Source organism: Plasmodium sp. gorilla clade G2 (assembly GCF_900097015.1).
Source record: "Plasmodium sp. gorilla clade G2 genome assembly, contig: PADLG01_00_55, whole genome shotgun sequence".
NCBI lineage: Eukaryota > Apicomplexa > Aconoidasida > Haemosporida > Plasmodiidae > Plasmodium > Plasmodium adleri (nom. inval.).
This window is the reverse complement of record NW_021628906.1, coordinates 31222-49850: the sequence shown is the minus strand read 5'-3', so window position 1 is coordinate 49850 and position 18629 is coordinate 31222. Positions and strand designations below refer to the sequence as shown.

The window sequence follows — 18629 nt, the reverse complement described above, 5'->3', positions numbered from 1 at the left end:
AAAAAAAAAAAAAAAAAAAAACAAAAAAAAAAAAAGAGGTTCATAATAGAAAAAATTAAAAAGGAATTTTATATAGAACGAAATATTTCTTCTGAAAAAAAAAAAAAAAAAAAATCTAATTTGTTGTAGAAAATTTAATTTAATAATTTGAAGGTTATTGTTTATGTTTTATTATAATTAATTTTAAAATAAAATTATAATATATTATATATATGTATAAAAATTATTTAATATAAATATTCTATATATAAACAAATGTATATTATATTAAAATTAAAGGAGTTATATATATTTTAGTGTGTACATTTTAATTTATTAAATAAATAAATATATATATATTATAAGCTTTAAATATATTTTTAAAACTTGAGGATTATCTACAATATTATATTGCTATGTTTTCATAAATAAATTGTTACATATGTATATTAAATAAGTTTTAATTATATTTTAAAAACTTGTTGATTTTATACAATATGATTTTCATATGTATATATAAATAAATTATTATATATATATATATATATATATATATATTATGTTGTAAAATGTTACTTTAATTATGTGTTTTGACCCCTAATATAAATATTTATAAAGAGGGACTATATATTAAGTGATAAATTAAACGTTTATTTATTACAGCATTTGCTGAAAGGATAAATGTAAATATTTTTTAAAAAATTATGTTTTCTTTTGAACAATATTTATGGCATTAATTATTTGACACACGACTGTGTGGTAATTAAAAATTGTAATAAAGAAATGAAAAAAGGAATAAAGAAAACAAATAATTGTCATTTTTTTTTTTTAACATTTTTTTTGGTTTGTATTGTAGGAGTGTTATATGTGACATTACAAGTAAGTTGATGCAAACACACATATATATATATATATATATATATATTTATTTAGATATAATTATATTAGTATACTTATTTATACATTAAATGCACATTCCTAACTCTATAATTAATACATTAATTATGTGAAATATATATATATTTTTTTTTTTTTTTTTATGTGTATTATTATAGAATTTATATTCAATTAGAAAAGTTGTTGATTCAACACGACATATAGAGACAATTAAATTAAGATATTTAAGTGAAACTGAAATAAATAAGAGATTAGATAATTCTGTGAAAAAAAAGTTAAAACAAGATAACGGACAAATTGAAAAAAATGAAGAAATTGATATAAAGAAAAATCGTCAAGATGCATATGAATGTGGTGATAAGATATATAGAGATGAAGAATATAACGAAGAGTATAACGAAGAATATTATATTAAGTATGAAAGACCAAAATATTTAAAGGATAGAAATATTGAATGTCCTTATACATATGGAAAGATTTTTGTTGGAACATATGGAAAAACAAATTATGAACTTATTGGAAATAGAGAAAATCCATTAGTAATTTATTTTCATGGGCTTGGTGGAGATAAAGATTGTTTTTCAAAAATGGACGAATATCTGCTTGAAAATAATTATCAAATACTTAAATATGATTTGTATGGGCATGGGTTATCTGAATGTCCAAAATATAGTAGTAATGTATATGACTTAAATTTTTTTTTGACGCAAATAGAAGAATTAGTAAGTTATTTAAATTTGCAAAATAAAGAATTTTATTTGATTGGTGGTTCAATGGGTTGTTTAATAGCTGCTGCCTTTGCAAAGAAATATATTAATCAAGTTAAAAAAATGGTTTTTTTATCACCTGTTGGTATGTTAGGAAGGAAACCTTTATCATTAAAAATAAAAAGTGGATTATTGGGTATGATTAATTCTTGTTTTTGTGTTATGTCGCCATTTTGTTTTCCAAAATGTTGTATGAAACATTGTATACCACGAAATAATTTTGAAATAGTTTATGATAGATTAATGTGGAATGCTTTTGCCAAAAAAAATTTAAGTGATTGTATGTATGGTTGTTTAAATAATATGCCTATGTGGAGTTCCCATGATATTTTTATTGAAATAGGTAAAAAAAATATACCGACTTTAATATTTTGTGGAGAAAAAGATGATCTTTATGATGCTGATGTTTACAAAAATTTAAATACCTATTTTACTAATTCATATATGATTGTTTTCAAAGGCGAAAATCATTATATAGTACCTTCTAGAACTTCAGATATTACATTATGTGTTGCAATCTTTTCCACTCTTCCAAATGATGTGGATTTAAAATCAGATGATATTTATTTCCCTGTTGACAAACATGGATCTACAACATAAAATACAAAGGGGAAAAAAAATAAAAAATAAGATATAACATTATTTAATATATACCCTCATATATATATATATATAAATATATTTATTTATTTATTATCATTATAAAATTTTTTTTTTTTTTTTTTTTCCGTTGTTACTTATATTTTTAGTAATTGTAATTTTTTAATTTATTTATTTTTATTTTTATTTTTAATTTTAATTTTGTTTTGTAATTATTGTAATTATTTTATATATAATTGGTATATTCACCTAATTAATTATTAAATTGATATATACTTATATATAATTAATTTTTTCCTTTTGTTTTTTTTTTTCTTGTTCTATTTTTATAAAAAAACAAAATTATTATAATAATAATGTTAATTTTTTAAATTATTTTTAATATGGAATTAAAATAAATTAATAAAAATATACCTTTTTTTTTTTTTTTTTTTTTTAATATAAATATATATACATATATATATATATATATATATATATATATATATATATATATATGTTTGATTTATTCTTGTTTTCTCTAAGGAAAAAATGGTAGTGAACATTAGAAGACTTATATTCTGCATGTAGGTTAAAAAGAAAAATACAAAAGAAAAAAAAATGAAAAAAAAAATATTTATAATAATATATGTATTATAAAATAATATATTGATATAAACCTTATAAAAAATTAATTGAATTAATTTTTTTAAAAATTTAAAATAAAATTTATATATTTATTATTAAAACAAAAATGAAAATACGTTATAGGAAAAAAAAATAAGGAAAAAATAATACAAATTATTTATATTTTTATTTTATTTATAAAATAGGTTTATTATATATAATTATAGATTAAATCTATAATTTATTTTTCATAATATTATAATATTAAAATTTTACTTTTTTATTATATATATATATAGAGATATATTTTTTTTTTCTTTTATTATTTTATATTTTTTTCTTTTGAATATATTATAAAATAGTTGAAAAAAAATAAAAAGGAATGAAATTAAATAGATTTACTTATTATGTCTTTCATATATATATATATTTTTAATATAAAATGTCTTTTTATACATACATTTCGTACTATTCTTAAAATGTTATTATATGTTTAAAAGAAAAAATATATAAATATAAATAAATATATATATATATTATGTGAAACCTATAAATTATTAATATAATATTGTTATTTTTTATTTGAATTCTATTGATTTGTAAAATTTGCCTAATACATAAATATCTTTTTTAAATATTTTATGACATGTTAGATATAATTATAAATAAATAATTGTAATTCATTTAGAGAATGATATATTTATATTATATATGATATATATAAATTTGTAACAAAGCATTTTGATGTTTTTAATATGAATATAATAAGAATATATATAAAATATTTAATTATTTGTATTCAACATATTTGTTTCTAAAATTGTAATATTTGTATTTTGTAAAAAAAAAAAATGTATAATATATACACATACGTTATATATTTGTTTAAATAAAATATCTTTAAAAAAAAAAAATAATATAAAATATGAAATAAAAAAGAATTAGTAATATTTTTTTGATATATTTTTTTTTCTTTGTTAAATATGTTTAATTTTATTCTATATGATTTAAATTTTACACCAAAAAAAAATTTAATATATAGAAGTAAATATATTAAAGAGTACACATATAATTATATTAATTATGTCGTTAGTAATAAAGAAATAAAATATTTTTTATTTGAATTTTTAACTCATAGATGTTCTGTACCTTTTTTAGGAATATTATATTTTATATTAATAGTAGGATATGGAAAAAAAAAAAAAAAAAAAAAAAAAGACACCTGAAAATTTAAAAATAAATAGATGAATAAATATACATATATATTTATTTGTATTTATTTATATTTATATATATTTATATTTATGTTTAATATTCCTTTTGTAGTTTTCAGGTACATTTTATTATACAAGCATCTCAACATACGAAATAAAAGAAGAAGCATATTGTAGATTTTTATCTGAGCACGATTATGTAAAAGATTATTCAGAAGAAAATATGTTGAGCCGTATATTCAGAAAAATTCTTTTAAGGAAAAAAGAACAACATAAAAAGTTTGAAGATGAGCAAGAAGATGAGAGATTTTTATTTTCTAAATTTAGTATTAAGGACAAATGGAGTAAGAACAAACATAATTCATCTATAGGAGATGATATAAATTCAGAATATTGGAGTAAAGATAATTTAATGTATAATATAAAATTATTGAAAAATGAAAAAATTGAAGTGAATGATTATGATACTTCTGATGATTGTGATGATGATAAAATAGTTAAATATCCAAAGATTTTGAAAGAAAGAAATAATTCAAAACCTATTTTCAATTGGCACTTAGGTAAGAGTTCTTTACTTAAAATGTTAGATAATTCAGAAAATTTTAGTATAGGTGGTGTAAAATATAAGAATTGGGATTTGATTCCTATTTTACCACCTAATAATAATAAAATTGATAAAAAACTTCATAAAATGTTTAAAGCTTCAATTAGTGCTAGGTATGGATTAAAAAGTAAAACAATGAAATTTTTTATTAAGAAAATACCAATTTCCATATGGGTTAAACAATATAATTTAATGACTGAATATGATGGGGAATATTTATTAGCTGGAGAAAATGCCGTAATGGAAGCTATGGCATTAGCTTTCTTAAATGAATATCATCCAAATATAGCACCTAAATTTTATAAATTATTATATGAAGAAGAAAATAAGACTTCTAGTGGAAGTATATTAGATAATGATAATTTTTATGATTTGAATATATTTAATGATTTTTTATCTGAAAAATTAAATGGAAATACAAATGGTAATATTGTTATGATATCTGAATATTACGGTGAAGATATTTTCGATTTTATTTTAAGAGAAACAGAAGGATTTAATACATTTTTAAATAAAAATAAGAAAAAAAAAATTTTACATGAAAGTTTAAATTTATTAGTAAAATTACATGATGCAGGATTTTCACATCTTGATTTATCACCTGAAAATATATTAATATCAGATAAATATCAAATGCTTTTTTGTGATTTTGCTAAAAGTACACCTCTTTATAGTTTTAAATTAAGACATCTTAAACATTTAGAAGGTTTATATTCATTTGAATCATGTGAACCTAGTATTGGTAAAATTGAATATATGCCACCTGAATGTTGGAATTTACTTAGGAGATATAAAAAAATGAAAATCAAAGATCCTATCAAAAATTTAAACTATATTACAGATCAAGAAAAAAGGAAAGATTTTTATTATGATGTTTCTAATGCTGATAAATATATGCTTGGGGTGTTTTTCATTTGGGTATGGAATAATGGATATTTATGGTCCCGTTCTGATCCTGAACAAGATCATGTCTTTTATGAGCTTTCACAAGCTGATATGAATTTTAATATGTTAGAGAAGACTAAAAAATGGCCAGATGACTTTAAATTTATCCTCAAGGTAACAATAACATGATGAATAAATATAAATAAATATAAAATATATATATATATATATATATATATATGTATTTTTTTTTTTTTTTTTTTGTTATTTTCATAGAAATTATTACACATGGAACACAGAAGAAATTTAGATTTAAAGGATCTATGCAAGCATCCTTGGTTTACGTGTAAGAAATAAAACATATAAAATAAAAATTAAATATATTATTATGATAATATTCGAAAAAATATTATTAGTAAAAATTTATTTTATTTTATTTTAATTTTTTTTTTTTTTTTTTTTTTTTTTTTTTTTGAATACATATTTTTTACAAATGTAAAAACATATATTATTTTGGAGTATTTGTATTAAATTTCTTTTATTTTAAAAATAAAAGTATATATTATATATATATATAATACAAATTAATAATAATAATTATAATTCTTGTTTGACTTCCTATTTCAAATTATACTTAATACGTATACTATATTTCTCAAAAAAAAGAATAGTGAAATTAATTTATTGTTTCATTAGTAAGATATTAAATAATATAATCGTAGATGTGTAAATTAAAATATGTTATATTTATAAAATTTATCATAAATTAAGAATATATTTATTAACATCAAAGTTTAATATACACATTTATATTATTAGTGTACATATAATTTGTTTAATAATATGTTGTATAATTGTAATTTGGGTGTTATCAATATATATATTAAAAAAGAATTTCTTATTATGATTAAACATTTAAAACCTATGTCTACTACAAATTTGTAAAATATATAATAAATATTATGTTTACATAAAAGTATATAATATATTACAACATCATAAAGAATAAATAAATATGTGAATTAAGTGAAGACAATTAAACTGATTAATTTATATTAAATATACAACAAATGAATAATATATAATATTGAGATCAGTTAAATATAATAATTAACTTAACACATTATTTAAATATTGCTTAGAATAGTAAATAGGAAAATATGGAATTCAAATAGGAAATTTGATAAAACATGTAATATTTAAAGAGGAATAAGACAATTTTTAAAGTATAGGAAAAAAAACAAAACTTAAAACCCTGTGTGTTTATTTATATTTAGAAAGTATATTGGATATTGATTTATCTTTTTGATTCATCTGTCTATATATATATATATAGTATTTTGTAATGTATAGTTATACAAGTTGTTTAAAAAATATATTGATATTTACATTCTCATTAAATATATTTAATTAAGTGATTTGTTTTTTTATAAATTATTGCGTTTATTAGTTTTATATAATTTTAGAATAAAAATGTTTTGAGATATTATATTTGGTTTATATAGTTATTATATTAAAAATTTTTTATTAATTTTTTTTAAGAATTTGCATTAGTCATATATAATATAACAAACGTTTAATATATATATATATATATATTTTTCTTTGTTGAATAGTGTCTATAACATATGATTATTAAATGAACAAACATAATATTTTTAAAATATTATAAATAAGTAATAAATAATGATGAGTGTATTACAAAAACAATTTAATACATGATATAATATGTATATACTTTATAAATTATTTAAAATATAAACATTTAATATGTATAATTCATAATTGTTATATACATATACAAAAAAATAAATTATTATATTATATCTATTAAATATTTTTTTATATTCCTATATTTTTATTTTTTTATTTTCATATTTTTCTATTTCCTATTATTGTATTAATTCCTTTTTCTATTATCTGTCCATCAATTCGTTTTCTTTTTTCTTTGATTTTACAAGATACACAACTACAAAAATCGCAAATATAAGAATTATAAATATTGGTATTGTTGCCGGATTTAATGTAGTGATATGTAAAGCAATAAATCTAAGTAGATAGCAAATTCCAATTGCAATTCCACAAACAATTATTGCACAAAGAAATGCAAGTAAAGATGTACATGATCCAACAATTATGGAGTCTCTTAAAGACATTGGTGAATTGGCTTCACTGAATATAAATGCAAAATTTGTCTTGAACATATTTAGAGATCTGCTGACTTTTTTCATACAACGTTTGCAAAATATTTTATTTTTTTTAAGAAATGGAATAATATTTTTATAAAATATATATTTGTCATGAATGAATTTTTTTTTATAATTTGATTCCATTTCATCATTATTATAATGATTTTCATAAGTATAAGCTTTATTTCTTCCTTTGAATTTGTTTATTTCTATGTCATATAGTTTTAATTCATCATCTAAAATTTCATTAAATAATAAGAAATCATCCTTATGTTTATTTATTTTTTTGTTTAATTTTGGTAATTTTGTATCATACATTTTGTCATTTTGGGATGTTAATTTTTCATATTTTACTAGAGATCTATTTTTTCTTACATTGGTGCCTATAATCTGGGAATTATACTTTATATTTAATTTGTGTAGGTTTTCCTAAAAATTAAAAGAAGATAATAATAAATAAATAAATTAATATATATGTATTTGATTATATTACAAGGAGTAATATATATATATATATATATATATATATATATATATGTTTATATATACAATTTTACGTATGTGTGAAATCCATTACTTGGTGGAGTAATAATAGAAATATATATTTTATAATATTTAAACGTATTTTCTTTGGTGAAGAAGACATTTTGATCTTTGATTTAAGGAACATATGTTTTTAGAATTTTTCTTTGTATTTTTGTGTAGTAATATAACAAGTTCATTTAAAAAAATTTATTTTTTACTACAAATACTATGTCTTGTATTTTTAAATATTATTATTATAATTTTTATAATTATATTGAATTACATAATTTTTGGATTATATACATATATATATATATATATATATATATATATAAGAACATGATACGTTTTATTTTGTATATTATTATTACATATAAATATTTATAATAATTTTTTGTTCGTCCAATAATTATGTATAGAATTATAAAAATATATATTAAGAATATATTAATTTATTTTATTTTAAAAGAAAAGAAGAAAGAAAAAATATTAACGACTTTCATATAAATTTAAATTATTTATAAAAACATAAGTTTCTATATTATACAAAATACTGTGTTTTTGTTATGGAAAATATTAAAATATTGAGAAATACATATATATATATATATATATATATATATATATATATTTTTTCTCTAAAGTTTGATAAAAAAATGAAAAAATATATTTATAAATATGTATGCTTTTTCATGTGTATTAAAAGAATTATTTAAAATAAAATTTTATTTGCATATATTTTTATAAAATGCGAATTAAAAAAATTCGTATTTAAATGGAGATGTTTCTATATGTTATTATAAATATGTTATATTATATTATATATATATATAATAATTTATTTTTTATTTGTTATTTTTAATTATAATGATCTTTTTTTAATATCGTAAATGATAAATTATATTTATATCATTATATAACTAATTAATAATTTATTATATTTTTAGTGTACTACTTTTAACACATAAGGAAAAAAAAAAAAAAGGTATCAAAAATTTTTATTTATTCATGGTTTACTTTTTTAATTGTAAAATAATAAAGAATATCTGTCTTAAAAATTAATGTTATTTTAAAATTTTTATTTATATGTCTTACGTATAGGTATATGTTTTTTTTTTTTTTTTTTTTTTTGTTGTTTTTTTTTTTATTCGTTTTTGAGGTTATATTAAATTTATGTATTGAAAAAAATATATATGATCATTAATTTTCTATGTTCACGAATTATTAAATAATAGGGTTTATTGATGTACATTTATATTTAACGAATAATATGCGACAATATATATATTAGGCAATATGCGTACATTTTTTTAAAAGAAAATATATATATATATATATATATATATATTTTATATAAATTATTAATTATTATATGGACTTATTTCACCTTAAAAAATATATATTAAATACATTTCTTTGCATTAAATGGTATTTGAATATTATTAAATATTTATGATTTTTATTTTTTTCCAAATAAAAAAAACTATATTTTTTTATATTTATTTTGTGATTATAATTTTATACTTTATATTTTAATATATATATATATATATATATATATATAATACATCTATTATAAATAAAAAAAATATACATAGATATATATAATAAAGTATCTTTACGTTTTTAGATATATATTGTAATTATTATGCAAATATGTGTAAATATCCTTTTTATATTTTGTTTATTGATATACATTTTAGTTATGTTGTTATACGTTTTTACGTTTTTGAAGGATATTTATGTTTTAAATAATTTGGGAAAAGAGTAATGTTTTTTTTTTCCCCTTTAATAATAATTACTCATACTATATTTAATGTTTCTTTTTAATATATTGAAAATAAAAATAATATAAATTAATATTTATATGTTGGATTTTTTAAAAGATCATTTTTTCAAAAACTAAATATGATTAAAACGAAATAAATAAAAAGAAAAAGAAACGCATATTTATGTTATTATTATTAATAAATCTTAAAATTACAAAATATGTTTATATAAGAAATTGTCATTTTATTAAAAGAGAATTATTTAAATGATTAAATGAATAAATATTATGTATATATATTTCTTAATACTTTAATATATATTATCTTTTTATATAATAATTTTTGAATAAAAATATACATAAAATAAATTTATTAATATGTATATATATATATGTGCAACCATAGCGTTACATTTTATTTCTATAATAAAATACACAAACTTATTAAATACTTTATAAAACCTTTTGAAGGTTATATAAATAAAAATATTATTTGAATATTTATTGTTTTCTTTTTTTTTTTTTTTTTTACAAATATTAACATTACAATGTGTTAAATAAAATAGAAAATAATATTATTTTATATATATATTTCTATGTTCATTTCATTCTTAATATTTATGAAAATGGTTGTAAACATTAGTAATATTTTATGTATAGAATAGTACTTTATTTGGAATATTTTCAAAATTAAGAATAATGTTTTTATATTTATTGAGATATAATATATGTACGTGTTTTTTTTTTTTTTTTTTTTTTTTTTTTTCTAAAGAATGAAATTCCTATTATATATATGAACCAAAGAAATTAATTAAATATGAGTATAAAATTTTATGGAACAACTAATTTTTTTTTTATATTATATTATATTATGGAATAATTAAATCATAAATTTTCATATAAATAAAATGCATTTGATAATAATTTAAAATTAAATCTAATAATGATAAAAAATATATATATATTTAAAACTATTTACAGAAATTATATATATTATGTAATTATGTATGTTATAATTATATTACATATGAAATATTTTGAATTCTATATTAATATATAGACAACTAATTTTTATTTTAATAACCTTGTATGATAATAATTTTTTTTTTTTTTTTTTTTTTTTTTGTGAATAATTTTATATTTATATTCCTTATATAAATGAATTACTCTCAAAATTTTTTAAAATATATTAAAATATTCTAAAATACATTCATATAATTTATTATGTATATATAAAATTGCATACTCATAAACTATATTATATATATGTTTTTTATATGAGCATGTTTTTTTTTTTTTTTATTATTTTGTTTATATGTTAATAGTCTATATATAGACTTACTCTATATGAATAAAACAAAAAAGAACTTTAAAAATTTTTATCGTATAATATATTTAATTTATAATAAAGAAAAAAAATATAAGAAATTTAATTTTATATTAAGAAAATTATTTTTTTCTTTAATTTTGTATATATATATATATATATAAAATAAATATTTATATATAACATAATTCATATTTAGTTATTATAAATAATAAAAATTATTAACATATTTAAATATTAATATATAATATATTAAGAAGAAATTTTGAAAAATTATTCATATATAATATGTATTTTATTTTTTAAAAATAAACAAATTAATTAAAATAATTCTATTTATAGAATTATTTAAGAATATATCTGTATAATCTTATAAATAATAATATTTTAATTCATAATAAAAGTGTGGTTGCGTTTTGTATATATATGTAGTATAAAAATAAATATATTTTGTAGGAATAAAATATAAATCAAAATATATATATATATATATATATATAATATTTTAATTTTTTAATTAATGTATTAATATTTTGCTTTTTATAAATACCTTATTATAGATATAGTTTTATATAACCACAATATATAAATATGCATATTTGATGTAATATATTAAGTTGTAAAATAAATTAAAGGAATATAAAAATTTCTACAGGAATCTTTAAGATATTTTTTTAATGTTATACATTTTGGGAATATATTCCATATGATAAATCATATTATATCGAGTTGCTGGTACATTAATATTTTATATATAATAGTAACAATATATTTGTGATATAAGAATATTTTTGATTGATAATACAATATATATAAAAATTTCTACCATTAATATGAATCAGGTTATTATTTTTAAATGAGTATAATTTTTAATATATATATATATTTTTGTTTTTTTTATAATGCATATAAAACCAAATATTAGTCAATTTACGAGTCAATATGAAGGATACTCTGAAATATATGAAAAGGCAGCTAATGCAAATGAATCGTGTGTATATTGCATGAAGGATTATAAAAGGAAAAATTCAAAATATGTATATAAACATATAGTGAGAATGTTTTTTGAAAAACATAACTTAAATAATAATAAGATAGCCTTAATAGAACATGAATGTGGTGAACCTCAGAATTATATGACGTATGAAATTTTTTTAAAAAAATATTATCTTTTAGTAATTGTTTGAATAAAAATGAGGAATTTAATATTCCAGAAAAAGCATATAACGAAGAAATGAATGATGGAAAATTTAAGTTATTAGGTTTATATGGTAGTAATTCTATAAATTGGTTAATTAGTGATTTGGGAGCTATGCTTAGTGGTGTTACTACATTAGTGATGCATTCAAAATTTAGTACAGATGTAATTGTGGATATATTAAATGAAACACAATTAGAATGGCTATGTTTGGATTTAGAATTAGTTGAAGGTTTATTGAGACGTATAAATGAATTGCCACATTTGAAAAATCTTATAATTTTAGATACGGTAGCTAAACAAAGTATGATAAATTCTAATAATGAAAAGGGAAAAAAAAAATCTAATTTAAAAAATAAAGAGAATTTAAATAATATAAATAATAAAAAAGGAAGTGAATTATCCAAAACGGTGGGAGATGTAAATTTAGGTCCTATACAATATGATAAGGAAAAATTAGCAAAAATTAATACTTTAAAAGGAAAATTTAATAATTGTGGAAAGAAACTAATATTAGTTGATGATATGACAAAGAAAGAAACTACAAATTTTAATATTATAAATGAGGATCCTGAGTTTGTTACTTCTATTGTGTATACATCAGGAACATCTGGAAAGCCTAAGGGTGTAATGTTGAGCAATAAAAATTTATATAATCAAATATATTCCTTATATAATCACAGTGTAAGAGAAACATATAGTTTTCAATATCATTTATCTTATTTACCTATATCACATGTACTTGAAAGAACATTTGCGTATAGCATCATATTATTTGGTGGAACATTAAATATATGGAGTAAGGATTTAAGTTATTTTTCCAAAGATATATATAATTCAAAAGATTTTATAATGGGAGGAGTACCTAAGGTTTTTAGTAGAATGTATACTAATATTATTACAGAAATTAATAATTTATCTCCTTTTAAAAGATCCATTATAAATACTATTGTGTCATTACGTAAACATAATAAAAATGGATGGTTTGTTAATTTTCTTGAAAGTATTTTTCATGTATCAAGAAAAATAAAAGAGAAAGTTAACCCCAACTTACAAATTATATTAAATTGTGGTGGGAAATTATCGGCAGATGTTGCCCAGGAATTATGTGCATTGTTAAATATCAATTATTGTCAAGGTTATGGATTAACCGAAAGCGGAGGTGGTATTTTTGGAAATCACGAAAAAGACACAAATTTTGAATGCATAGGAGGACCTATTGCTGCTAATACAAAATATAAAGTAAGGTCATGGGAAACATATAAAGCAACAGATACATTGCCAAAAGGAGAATTATTAGTTAAGAGTGATTCTATATTTAAAGGATATTTTTTAGAAAAGGAACATACAAAAAAGGCTTTTACTAAAGATGGCTATTTTATAACAGGAGATGTGGTTCAAATTAATAAAAATGGATCTTTATTATTTTTAGATAGATCTAAAGGATTAGTTAAATTATCTCAAGGTGAATATATCGAAACGGATATGTTAAATAATCTTTATTCAGAAATAATCTTTGTAAATTTTTGTGTTGTATATGGTGATGATTCTATGGATGGTCCTTTAGCAATTATATCTGTAGATAAAAGTTTATTTTTCAAATGTTTAAAAGATGATAATATGTTAGATAAAACTGGAGTTAATGAAAAAAATTATTCAGATAAATTAACAGATGATAATATAAATAATAATATTTTTGTTGATTATGTTAAGGAAAAAATGATGGAAGTTTATAAGGAAACAAATTTAAATAGATATAATATTATTAATAACATATATTTAACTTCAAAAACATGGGACACGAATAATTACCTTACTCCAACTTATAAAGTGAAACGGTTTCATGTGTTTAAAGATTATGCTTTTTTCATTAATGAAGTGAAAAATTTATATAAAAATAAATTAAAAGGAAGTACAGGTATTAGTGTCAATACTGATAAAAATAAAGAAGAAAAAAAAAAAGAATGACCAAAAAAAAAGAAGAAAAAGATTCAAAAAAGTTAACCGATGATTCAATTTCAAAACAATATCAAAACGGTCTAGGCAAAAATAAAAAAGAGGTTGAAAATAAAAATGTTAAGTTAAAAACTATAAATGGAACACGACAATTACAAATAAATAAATAAATAAATAAATAATATTGAAATAAGTTAAAGTAAAAATGTTATAATATATTTATTTATTTTTTTATTTTATTACACAAATGAAAATAAATATAATATATATATATATATATATATTGATAATATATTTTTTAAAAGTGGACAGAAAATGATAACTTCTTCGACGAAATTTATAAATAATTTTTTTTATATTATTATTTTATTTCCCTTTATTCCTTATATATAATAGATTTTCTAATTATATAAAATAAAAAGATTTATGTATTAAATGTAATAAAATAATAAAATATTTATATATATATATTAAAAATATATTTGTTTGTATGAAAAATATAAATATTTATTATATTTTGTAATTTGATATATATTTATTATAGTATTATATAATATGTGTATTTTTATTTGGTGTTTTTGTTTTTTTCTCTTGATATTTGTTTTTAATTCTTATGATTATAACATATATATATATATATATATTGATAATATATGATATTTATATAATATATTAGTATGAAAAAGTTTAAAAAAATATTATTAACGCAAGTATTTTCCAATAATAATAATATGTGCAATTCAGTAAATGAATTATATTCTGTAATATAATAACTATGTGTACATATTTATTATTAAGATAAGAACAAATTATTTAATGTGGAAAACATATTATAAATATATATATAATTATTCGACAGTATCTATCACAAAATAGGAAATTATATTTTGGCTCTATTTATACAATTTTTAATTCATAATATCAATAGATATGTTATTTTGATGCAAGGAAGGTTATATATAAAAGGTTTCCTGAACCTAGACCATATATTACATGACATAATATAGTGTATTTTAATATATAATATATACATACATACATACATACATTCTTATATATATATATATATATATATATATATAATATTAGTGGGAATATATAAATCTATGCACATATTTCTGTTCACTTTATAATTATTAGGTACATTTAATATTAAATTATAAATATTATTATTATTATTATACAAATAATCAACATATATTTTGTTTACAAATAATATAATTCTAAATATACTATATTATAATTATAAAAAAAGATTATTGTATTCTCATTATAATATCAGATAAATCTTCAATTAGGTTATGGTATATTTTTATATATTAAATATTTTATATTTTAATATATATAAATTATAATACACAACCTATTATTTATTAAAATAATATATTTTTGTAATATAAATTATTATTCATTATATTATAATATATTATTACATGTATAGATACTCTGTTTTGGTTTTTTCATTTTTGTTTAATAATTATATAATATAATGAATAAATAATAATTATAGGAACATGTTTCAAATCATTATATTGAATATTTATATATGTAGCCGTAATATTATAGATAAATTAGAGAGAAATTTATAATAAAGAATCATTATTATGAACATGAATTAAATCCGAAAAAAAAAAAAAAAAAAGGAAGAATAAAAAATTTACTTAAAAATAACAAATTAAATTAACGTCAAAATTAATATAATTGTAAGAATTAATAAAAAAAATTATTTTTATTAATTGTTATTAAAAAGCATATAATATCTTTTTAATATTTAATATTACTATGTATAAGGCTAATTGTTATTTATTTATTGGTGCACTGATTAGATAATATATGTTATAAATATATATTTTTTAAAGATGTAGGAAAATGTTTTAATATATATTCTAGGATCCTTTGGAAACTATTTTAATACACATTTTTATATTGGATAATATAAAGAAAATAGAAAGCTCTTAATATATTATATATTATATATATATTGTATATGTAAAAATTAATAATGATTGTATTATGTTACAATTTTATGGTATATATAACTTAAGAAAATATATTATATTTTATTATTATTATTATTTTTAATTAATTAATTAATTATTTTATTTTATTTATTTTTTTTTTTTTCATTCTTGTTCTTCAATTCTGTTGTAAGATAGGGGTATTACTATTTCAATAAATAAACAAATTAAATAAAAATATATATTAATATCATGAAAATATTATTCCTTTAAAATATAAAAATAACATTTAGGATTAATATTATAACATTGTGTTTATATATTTATATATATTTTTATATAGAGATGGCGAAAAATAAAATATCATATAATAATTTTATTTTCTTATAAATATTTGACTGCTGAAGTATTACATATAAATGAAAATGAAGCTCAGAACTTTAAAATGTTATTAAATTTATTTTTATTGAATAAATTATTATTATTATTGTTATTGTCACCATTATTATTATTATTATCATGCGTACGTAGTTTATAAATATTATTATAATAATATACATATATATGTGTGTATATATATATAGGTAATATTAATAAATACATATTTATTAGAATATATATAACATTATATTTATTATTATTATTTTTTTTCATTTAGAGGCAATTTAAAAGCAACGGTTACATGTCACCCCATATAATAACCATTGAAAAAATATCTAGAGCATTATGCGAATATGACAAATATACAGCTAATTATGATAATGATCCTGAGATGAAAGAAGTAATAGAAAAATATAATGAACGAATAGCAATACGATGGAAAGAATATGAAGAACTAAAAAAAGAAAATGAAAAAAAATATAAAGAACAATACGATAATGATATAAAAGAAATCATATTAAAAGACAAAATACAAAAACAACTAACAAAACAATTATCAGCATTAGAAAAATTTACTGATATGGACGATTTAGATAAAGGTATAAATGAAAAAAATTTAGGAACTAAAGAAAAAAAAGGTAAAAAATCCAAGATAACATTAGGTCATATCTTATCTGAATGGAACATTTTACCTAATATTGATATGTATGAATGGATACGTTTTTCATCTAAGGAAGCAAAAATTGATTGTAATATAAAAAATATGAAACATGCTCTTACTAAAGTTGGTTATATATGTACTAATAAATTTACGTCTCTTGTTAATAAGGATGGAAAAGTTTCCATTGATATGGCTCAATTATTTAGTTCTATTATGAGTTCTTCTAATGCGTTCATTCAAAGATATATGGGGGATGATTTTACATCCAATGGTAATAATTTTAAAAGTAGTAGTGTTTCATCAATTTTTATTTACGCTTTATGGGAATTTTTTGAGCATATCGTAGCCCCTGTCTCCGCTGCTCTTTTTTTCAAAAGTGGTGATACTGAAGGAGGAAATTCACAAGTGACTCAATGTTCAGGTGGATCTTCACATACAGCTCACGGTCAAGGAGCTCATGTACATGGAGCTGATGGTCCATATTATATGACAGTCCTTTATGATTCCTTCGTTGCTATATATACTATAACATCTATTTTATTAATACTTTATTACATTTTAAAATATTATAGAAACTTAAAAGTGGAGAAAAGAATGAAATATATAAAAATATTAAAGGAATAAATATGTAGTGATATAATAATAATATTTTGTGCAATATGTATATATATATGTATACATTATTATTATATGTATATTACAAAGATGGTATCTTCACATGTTATATTTATTTGTATGTATATCACAAAACAATATTGCTTTATTATTTTTTTCGTTCTACAGTTATTTTGTTTTTTTTTTTTTTCATGTTTATTTGAAAGATGATATGCTAAAATATCATATATATATATATATATATATATGATGTGGTTTTATCATTAATTATTTGTATACGAAATGTTTTTCTGATTTTAGAAAAGTTTATACAAATATATATATTTATAGATATTATTTTTTTTTAGAGTTTAAAATAATAATGAAATATATATTATGTATATTTATTCTTTGCGTTTAAATATACTAAAATGAATAGTAAAATATAATTTTTGTATTCATATTAAACATATCTTATATATTGTACCGTTATATATTTTTGTTTTCTATTAATAATTAA

At 17.5% G+C, this 18629-nt stretch overlaps 5 protein-coding genes across 5 annotated transcripts; 4 read left to right on the top strand and 1 right to left on the bottom strand.

Moving 5' to 3' along the window:
- Positions 1–762: 762 nt before the first annotated feature.
- Positions 763–2243, top strand: PADL01_0033900 (alpha/beta hydrolase, putative; the record flags this gene model as incomplete). Its single annotated transcript, XM_028680575.1, has 2 exons — positions 763–858; positions 1035–2243. 2 exons carry the CDS (start codon positions 763–765, stop codon positions 2241–2243), a joined length of 1305 nt encoding a protein of 434 aa, XP_028541353.1.
- A 1589-nt stretch (positions 2244–3832) lies between these two features.
- On the top strand, positions 3833–5741 carry PADL01_0033800 (serine/threonine protein kinase, FIKK family; the record flags this gene model as incomplete). The annotated part of the gene is made up of 2 exons (XM_028680574.1): positions 3833–4030; positions 4176–5741. The coding sequence occupies 2 exons, from the start codon at positions 3833–3835 to the stop codon at positions 5739–5741; spliced, it is 1764 nt and encodes a 587-aa protein (XP_028541352.1).
- Positions 5742–7468: 1727 nt separating this feature from the next.
- PADL01_0033700 (Plasmodium exported protein (hyp13), unknown function) lies at positions 7469–8387 on the bottom strand (the record flags this gene model as incomplete). The annotated part of the gene is made up of 2 exons (XM_028680573.1): positions 7469–8170; positions 8319–8387. The coding sequence occupies 2 exons, from the start codon at positions 8385–8387 to the stop codon at positions 7469–7471; spliced, it is 771 nt and encodes a 256-aa protein (XP_028541351.1).
- A 3876-nt stretch (positions 8388–12263) lies between these two features.
- Positions 12264–14527, top strand: PADL01_0033600 (acyl-CoA synthetase, putative; the record flags this gene model as incomplete). The annotated part of the gene is made up of 2 exons (XM_028680572.1): positions 12264–12352; positions 12538–14527. The coding sequence occupies 2 exons, from the start codon at positions 12264–12266 to the stop codon at positions 14525–14527; spliced, it is 2079 nt and encodes a 692-aa protein (XP_028541350.1).
- A 2014-nt stretch (positions 14528–16541) lies between these two features.
- Positions 16542–18139, top strand: PADL01_0033500 (rifin PIR protein, putative; the record flags this gene model as incomplete). The annotated part of the gene is made up of 3 exons (XM_028680571.1): positions 16542–16544; positions 16817–16996; positions 17132–18139. The coding sequence occupies 3 exons, from the start codon at positions 16542–16544 to the stop codon at positions 18137–18139; spliced, it is 1191 nt and encodes a 396-aa protein (XP_028541349.1).
- Positions 18140–18629: the final 490 nt, after the last annotated feature.